Here is an 8,249-nt window from a genome sequence, read left to right on the forward strand (position 1 = left end):
TACAACTGATTATTTAATATTTACAAACAAACCATTGCTTTTATTAAATTGTGTGTGTGTGTGTGTGTGTGTGTGTGTGTGTGTGTGTGTGTGTGTGTGTGTGTGTGTGTGTGTGTGTGTGTGTGTGTGTGTTAAAAAATATATCTATATACCATATATTTCAGTTTTATTTCCTTTCATTTAGAACAAAATTCTTAATCTGAGCCTTTTCATCAACAGTGCAGATAGACAGTTTACACCACAGCATCATTCACTCTCAAGTATATATTTATTTGTGTGTATGTCTGAGATAATACCAGCTACTCAGACAAGGATCTAATTTCCCCCCATTTTTGTCAAATTGTGTGGCAATAGATTGATTGTTTAGTTGCATAAGCTCAAATCCAATTTGTTACATTTGATTCAGATTTCTAAAGATGCATGCACACACAATATTAATATATGGACTTTCAGATTTAATTTCATAATTTCATTATATAGATTTTACAATTAAACCAAAACAGTGTGTAATGTGTTCACTTTTCATGGTTCAATAGTTTGGATATACTGAAAGGGAAGTGAAAGAGACAGAGATGAATGTATTAACTGAAGTCTTCCACAATGACACCTTTGTCAACCTTCAGTCACCTCTGAGATGTTCTATATTGGTCAAACACTGTAAAGCAGAAACATGGAACTCATTCTTTATTACTATATGAACTAATCTTACATTTGAAATAATGTTGTTTATGCTCTTATTCAGAAACATTTACAATGAGTCATGTCCTCTCTTATTGTTCCACATCTCTATTCTCCCTACTCCTTCTCTTCCTCTCTCTCCTCCAGTGGGTTTGGTGCGGCCCACCCTGACCGTCCTCCCTCCCTCCAGAGTGGAGATGGAGCAGGGCAGTGCCACACTGGTGTGTCTGGCCAACAGGGGCTTCCCCTCCACCTGGACTCTGGGCTGGAAGGTGGGGGCAGCAGCAGGTCCTCTGGGGTGTCAGGCAGCCAGGAGGTCCTGGGGAGGGACGGCCACTACATCTGGAGCAATACCCTGACCCTCACTGCAGATGAGTGGAGGAAGGCGGGCTCAGTGAGCTGTGAGGCCAGTCTGAGTGGCCAGACCCCTGTCACTCAAACCCTGGATCCTGGACAGTGTTCCGAGTAGAAAAAAGAAAGGGCAGCAAGATGTGTTTTTGTTCGGTATTAGAGTCAACCATGACAACTAACCATGGAATTTCCATTAAACAAACGTATTAAAATTTTTTTTTGTGTCTTTCAGTTGGGAACATTATGAAATTAAATGAATTAAGTTGGGGAAGAACATCTGTGGCTGGTACTGTTCTATTGTTAGAGGGAGAAAAATTCACTATCATGTTTATTCAAATCTGTGTTTCACTTCCTCTTCTGATTTGAGATGAAGACAAAGGGGATGTATACAGCATTTATGGTCCACGTCAGAGTTTTTCCTACATTGGTGGTGGTGGCTGCTTAATCAGACTGAGTTTTTTGTACTCACTGTGTGCATATCACTGATTATCATATACATCCATAGTGATCTCCTGCATCTTCAGCCTTGACTCCACTGGTCAGAGTGAAGTCTGGTTCAGAGCCACTATGCTGATATGACCAGGGTTGTCAGATTCACGCTCACTAATTTGATAAAACAGAGGGTTTCTGCAGTTACCAACTTAGATCATTATCAACTCCTGTACTTGCTGTACAGCTCAGAATGACAGTCTCTCCTAGACAAACACACTTGAATACAGGAGACTGAGTACTGGAGAGGCAGTTGATCCTGCAACACAAGTGTGATATTAAAAGAGTACACAATGTAAAACTTTGAACACATTACTGTAATTTAACACTATGGCTAAATTGCACTTGCTTTTATATTGATTGAAGCCAAAATAAAAAGTCACACAATAAATTCAGTATTTCACTTATCAGTGGTTAGCAGTGAAGCGTAACAGCCATTCAAATTACTTCCTCCATAGGCAAATACACACCTGTATCCACTGAAGGGGGAAATTATATGACTGTGCCAGTTGAAAGGATTAATTCATTTTCAGTAATTTTTTTCCTTTGCTTTTTTTGATGGGCCCTGGTCCCTGGGGCCATTGTAGTGCCAAAGCGAGATCCCACTGTACTCTTATGAGGTGGTCTTATTTTGGTACATTGAAGAGTCAATTGCCTCTTTTCCAGTGCAGATACTTTCCCAGGAACTCAGGAACTTTTTCAAGAGGTAAGGTAATTTTCCCCACAGTCTTTTATTCCTTATGGATTGTTGAAACACATCACTCAATAAATTATTTGTTTGTTAATAGCTGGCAAGTAAATTCATGTTGAAATGTAACATTTAACACATATTTCGAAGGAACAACTTCCACTTCAGCAGTCCTTCCACCAGAACAGAGATTAGAATAGATCACAAATGAGAGGGAAGTCATAGGTTTCAGACAGTTTCTGACAGACTGTATCCAGCCTTCTGCATCCAGCTAAATTAGTCTTTTTTATAGTGTATCAGTTCAATAGTGCCATCTGGTGTCCAGAAATGTAACTCACAGCAATGACATTCGTTGACTTTTCCCATGAAAAAATAGATATGGAGTCCATTCCAAGTTCATCTTTAATAATAACTTACATGCTGTGATTTCACAAGGCTTTTGATTCACACGTAGGAGTCCTTGGCTTTATTATTTAAAACATACAGTATTGTTAACCTTTTGACTGGAATATGTGCTCTAGGCTAGAATCCTATGTCCTATGACTTAACTCATTCACTGCCAGAACTTTATTTTTTTGCGTTTGCCCACTGCCAGAGATTTTTCATTGAAAAAAAAAGTACTCAGGAGCCGAGATACAAAATGTTTAAGTTTTAAGTTAACAAGGAAGTGGATGGGAGTCTAGATCTTCAACAAATCATATCTCCTTGGTCTTTGGGTCAAAAAAAAAAGAAAAAAAGGGGGAAAAAAGAAAAAATTTTTTTTTAAATTAAAAGTCGTTTTAGTCGTTCTTGGCAGACAGGGCTTATGGGACAGAAGTAGTTTTAGTCGTTCTAGGCAGGGAGTAATATCCCTCTCCATGACCTCAGGTGGGTTCTTCAAAACTCTCATGGCTAATATGAGCTCTGTGAAAACTTAATCAAATGGTATTTCTGAGGGATTCTATGGTCTTTACCTGTGTAGGGTACCAGATACAGTAACTGGGGTTTGCTGCATCAGGGCAGCTGGGGTAGTTTCAGGTAAATTGCCAACATAACAAATATTTCATTTACTTCCAAATGCTTTCATACAGTATAATGGTCTCACTGGGAGTGTTTATCATCTGTGGTGAATCCCACCTATCTGTTACTCCAAGCAGGTTAAAAATACAAACACAAGGAATTATGATTTCTTTTTCTACCCTGGTCTTATGCTGTCACTTATCAATCCAGTTCATTAATGCACAGTGAGATAGAATTGATGTGAAAAACAATTAAAAAAGAATGTGGTTCATAATATGGCCATTTTTCATATTAGTTGTAAATATAACACAATGATAGACAAACTTTTAAAAAAGCTGGAGAAAACTTTTCAGATGAAGACTGGACATCAGCCAATGAAAGTACATAATATACAAAACAATGCAAAAAGGTCCTCCAGTTCTGTATACAAATTTAAAAAACAATATTTTAAAGGGACACTGTTATACAACATAATATATGTGTTGCATTTAAACTAACATCAAGGCATGGCATGTGGAGGAAATAACAAAATACAACATATGAAAAATGCATATTCTCCAACAATGGCAGTCAGTTACAACTGAGACAGTTCTGACATGACAACAACCATTGTGTTCAAATTTGTTTCCGTACACCATTCATGTGTGTGAGAGAAGGAATGAATGAAGTCTGTGTTGGTTTGAGAAAAAAAATGGTGCGTTTTTGTGCATCAACTCTTGGTTAATCACTAACACAAATATGCAGGTAAGAAGAAGGGACACTTAACAAATGAATGGGAAACTGGAAAAAAACAAAAAGAATCCTCACATCCCTGCCTCGGTATTGTAGAACATGCTGATAAAATGTGGAGTAGAGGGGTTCGCTGCACGGCACAAAAGGCACACAGGCTAAAAAGGCACATGGCCACCAAATCTAAAACTAAATCTAGTATCAGTCGAGAAACCCTGGAGATTGTGCAAAGTAATTTGAAGATTAGCAAAATTATCAGCAATCAGAGACACGAACCAATTATCAGACATGAGAACCATTCAAAGTTGCTAAGCTAAGGGATGTCATCGGGGTAGAAAATTAACACCGGCTGGTGTTACAGTACTGTACGTCTCCTCCATCAGAGCCACTTTGGCACGCAGGAGGCAATCTTTATTTGAAGGTTCTCCTCGTCGGTAAAATAGTCAAAGTGGCTGGTGAACAAAAATGTTGGAGAAAAAAAAAACGGTTAGATTCCTGCCCTGATTATCATAAATAGACCAGTAGAGGATGAGAGTTATCACAGTATCCACTGGCATTGCTGCTTAGCGGTTGCTCCTCATTGCCTCCTTGGCTGCCAAGATTAAGGGTGTGAGGCTGGACAAAGGCTTGGCCATTTTCAGGAATGGGTGCTGCAGGGACACGCAGAAAAGAGAAAGTTAACGACACAGTGGAAAATAGCCGTATTTCCAAATTTCTGTACTTTTACTTCTACTCCACTACATCCGAGAGGCAAATATCATACTTGCTCATGCTCCACTACAATTATTTGAAAACTTTAGTTACTAGTTACTTTGTAGATTTTGATAATTATTACAAAACATACATTAACTACTTCAGCCCTATATACATTTCGGCCATTGCAATGCGACGCATTGTGAGCTTGAAGATCTGCTATTCTCAAAAGATCTTTATACATTTGAAAAGTTGTGAAATGGGACATTCTGCATAATGAGCACTTTCTGCTTTTGGTACTTTAAGTACATTTTGATAACAATACTTTTGTACTTACTCAAAAACATTTTGAATTACAGACTTTTACTTGTAAGAGAGTATTTCTACATAGCAGTATTGATACTTTTACTTAAGTAAAACATGCGAGAACTTCTTCCACCACTGCTTACCTGCAGCAGCTCTTTGCCACTTCCTCGTTTCTCCACGTCCATCTCCAGACAGCGAGACAGAAAGGACCTGAAGACAGGGGACAGCTTCTCTGGACTCTGCAGCTCAGGAGTCCCATTGGTGTCAATCAGATACAGAGCCTGTATGACAACAGCACATGGTAACTCAACACATTTTTACAGAATGGTAAGACAAACAGAGCAAGGTAAGATGCGATGATATAACTATCTTTATCGTTGCGGTCATACAGAAACCTTGTATCTCCATATTAATGCCCTACTTTGTCATAGCAAGCTTGTTGTCACGCAAAAGTAGTAAAAGTAGCAGATCTACAAGCCTCGTGAGCTTGTAGATCTGCTATTTTAGCTATTTAAAATAAAACATGTAAAGTGATTAACCACTTGAACCCAAGCATCGCTATTCCGAGTGGAACATTCGCTAAAAATAGCAGACACGTTGTGAGCTTTTTGAGATTGTGAGATTTGGTGTAGAGTGAAACAAGAGCATACCAAGTACAGTTACAACTCTGTTTTTTTAAGTATAGAGATTTTAAGAGGTGAAATCGGTCTGTGGAGTTTATAAATATTTAACCAATGAAAAGTATTAAGAAGAGCTGCCAAAATAGTAACTAACTATATTACGTCCATTGGAACACAGGCTCTTTTTTCCATTTCCTGGTTTCCACATGACAATGTACAACATATGTACTGTCAATATTTTAATTTGCATTCATCCATACATACAGTAGTCACAGTAGAAGCGCCCAATTCTCCACTTCTCTCGTCAATGATAGAGTGTACTGTATGTAGATGATTCTTTCTCAAACGTTTTAGACCTTACACAAACCTACAAATTACAACACGTTTGTGTGTCACAAATTTCTTGTTGTCGCTAAATGTATTGTCTGCTAAGAAGAGAGCCAGCAAAAGAGGTTGAATCTTGAAAATCTGTGATGGTATGAATATACAGCATTATGTTCCAGCAGTGAAGCAAAGACAGTTGTAAAAAGTGGAACTGTTCATGTACATTTTTATGAAAATTCTGTTCAAATATTAGAATATGGACTCATTCATATATTACAGACAGCTTCATCCTGTAAACAATAACAATACCGTCCTGAACATTCCAACCATTGTGAACTTCCTGTTTATAACCGCTGTCCAGGGAAATGACAAACTATCAGACTTTCTACATAAAAGGTCTATAATATTTAGGATTTTTAGGACCAGTAACGGTGGGACTCTAAGGATTGCTAGGTTGATTAGACGGTCTGTTCACCATTATCTTGAAAACTACTGGTTGGATTGCCATGGTGCCACCCATAGGCCAAAATATCCAGTTGCACTCATATCATCGCAAAATCTAATGGGCAGATTGTCATGAAACTTAATGTGTTCAGCAAGGATTCACCCTACTGATTTAGGTGATCCCAAATCCTTTCATCTAGCACCACCCATAGGCCAAACGTTGCACCTGCGCACAAGTTATCCCAAAATCAAATGGGTAGATTCATTGCCATGAAACTTGCTAAGCACATTCAGAGCCATGGAAGATGAACCCTAACTATTTGAAAAACCCCATGGTTTTTCCTCTAGCACCACCCTTTGGCCAATTTCCAGTTGGGTGTAAGGAGAATCACAGTGTTTAAAGGCCAGGCTTTTAGACGGTCGGCCTTGTTTACAGAATTAAACAAATGTATGATTATAATTACAGTATTTAAGTGCCCGCCAACACACTCACCCTGAGAGGGTTCTCGTTGAGGTACGGGGGCTCGCCCTCCACCATCTCTATTGCCATTATGCCCAGGGACCAGATGTCCACTTTAGGCCCATAGGCCTTCCTGGTCACCACCTCAGGGGCCATCCAATATGGAGTCCCCACCATGGTGCTGCGTTTGCTCTGCTCTGGGGTAATCTGGGCACAGAAGCCAAAATCGGCTGGAGGGGAGAGAGAGGAAAAGAGACAGAGAGAGAGATAGAGGGGGCGGGGGGTCAGTTTAATCAGTGTTGTACAGAGGTACCCTTTTAGTTGAATTGTTATGGGAAGTTCAACGCAATAAATATCCTTTTCTTAACGTTCAGTTAAGCACTGTATAAAGAAGAATGTCTTGTGTGCTAACACTGTGGTTCTCAACCTGTGGGTCGTTGTCATTGTTTTCTCACTCAACAGTAAACAAATCAACATACAGTATAAGTGTATACAGGGTATCTGCACATTTCTAAAGTGACAATTTAAGGACTTTTAAGATCTGTGTGTGTGTGTGTGTGTGTGTGTGTGTGTGTGTGCGTGTGTGTGTGTGTGTGTGTGTGTGTGTGTGTGTGTGTGTGTGTGTGTGTGTGTGTGTGTGTTCCCTTACTGAGTTTGACTGATCCATCCATTCCCAGCAGTACGTTGTCGCTCTTAATATCTCTGTGGATGACCTGGTTTGCATGGAGGAACTCAAGAGCCTGGATACACTGGAGAGAGAGAGAGACATAAACTAAAATGTTTGTGCTGTCCAATGCAGTCTGACCTCTATGATGACCTCTACTATACCAAGTCACCCTCCTCTTCAACCTCCCTCCTCCATTCCTTTCCCTAATACCCCAACTCTCTCTTCCTTTTATCTCCTCCCTGCTCCTCCACTCTCTTTTCTGCATTCCTCTCCCGGTCTCTACGTACCTCTCTGCAGACAGCAGCGATCTGAGCCTCGTCCATGCAGGTCTCTGTCACCACGTCTGTTAGCGAACCGCCAGCCAGATACTCCATCACCACAAACAGCTCATCTCCTACCAGGAAACCACACACACACACACACACACACACACACACACACACACACACACACACACACACACACACACACACACACACACACACACACACACACACACACACACACACACACACACACACACACACACACACACACACACGATGCAAGGCAATAGTTGACGGCCATTTAAGCCTGATACGTTGTCGCATTATGGAGTCTCGTGTTGAAAATCGTTCGATGGAGCATGTGGAGTGTGTGTGTGTGTGTGTGTGTGTGTGTGTGTGTGCGTGTGCGTGTGCGTGTGCGTGTGCGTGTGCGTGCGTGCGTGCGTGTGTGCGTGCCTGCGTGCCTGCGTGTGTGAGAGAGAGAGAGAGAGAGAGAGAGAGAGAGAGACACAATCTGTACCTGATTAGATCTAAA

General features: G+C 40.4%; 1 protein-coding gene across 1 annotated transcript; it reads right to left on the reverse strand.

Moving 5' to 3' along the window:
* Positions 1-4,075: 4,075 nt before the first annotated feature.
* Positions 4,076-7,848, reverse strand: LOC308074304 (serine/threonine-protein kinase PAK 2-like). Its single transcript, XM_080413705.1, has 5 exons — positions 7,736-7,848; positions 7,431-7,530; positions 6,815-7,011; positions 5,077-5,214; positions 4,076-4,584 (listed from the first exon to the last, which is right to left on the reverse strand). Exons 1-5 carry the CDS (start codon positions 7,820-7,822, stop codon positions 4,498-4,500), a joined length of 609 nt encoding a protein of 202 aa, XP_080269831.1. The 5' UTR covers positions 7,823-7,848; the 3' UTR covers positions 4,076-4,497.
* Between the last annotated feature and the right edge of the window lie 401 nt (positions 7,849-8,249).

Source organism: Gymnoscopelus braueri (genome assembly GCF_963280865.1).
Source record: "Gymnoscopelus braueri genome assembly, chromosome: 19".
NCBI lineage: Eukaryota > Metazoa > Chordata > Actinopteri > Myctophiformes > Myctophidae > Gymnoscopelus > Gymnoscopelus braueri.

Bases quoted from the DNA above. Each gene is read 5' to 3' on its own strand.
- LOC308074304 (XM_080413705.1), bottom strand. From the start codon at position 7,822: ATGGAGTATCTGGCTGGCGGTTCGCTAACAGACGTGGTGACAGAGACC. The intron at 7,531-7,735 runs GTACGTAGAGAC...CTCTCTCTCCAG, and splicing joins TCGCTGCTGTCTGCAGAGAG to TGTATCCAGGCTCTTGAGTT. The intron at 7,012-7,430 runs GTAAGGGAACAC...TCTCCCCTCCAG, and splicing joins GGATGGATCAGTCAAACTCA to CCGATTTTGGCTTCTGTGCC.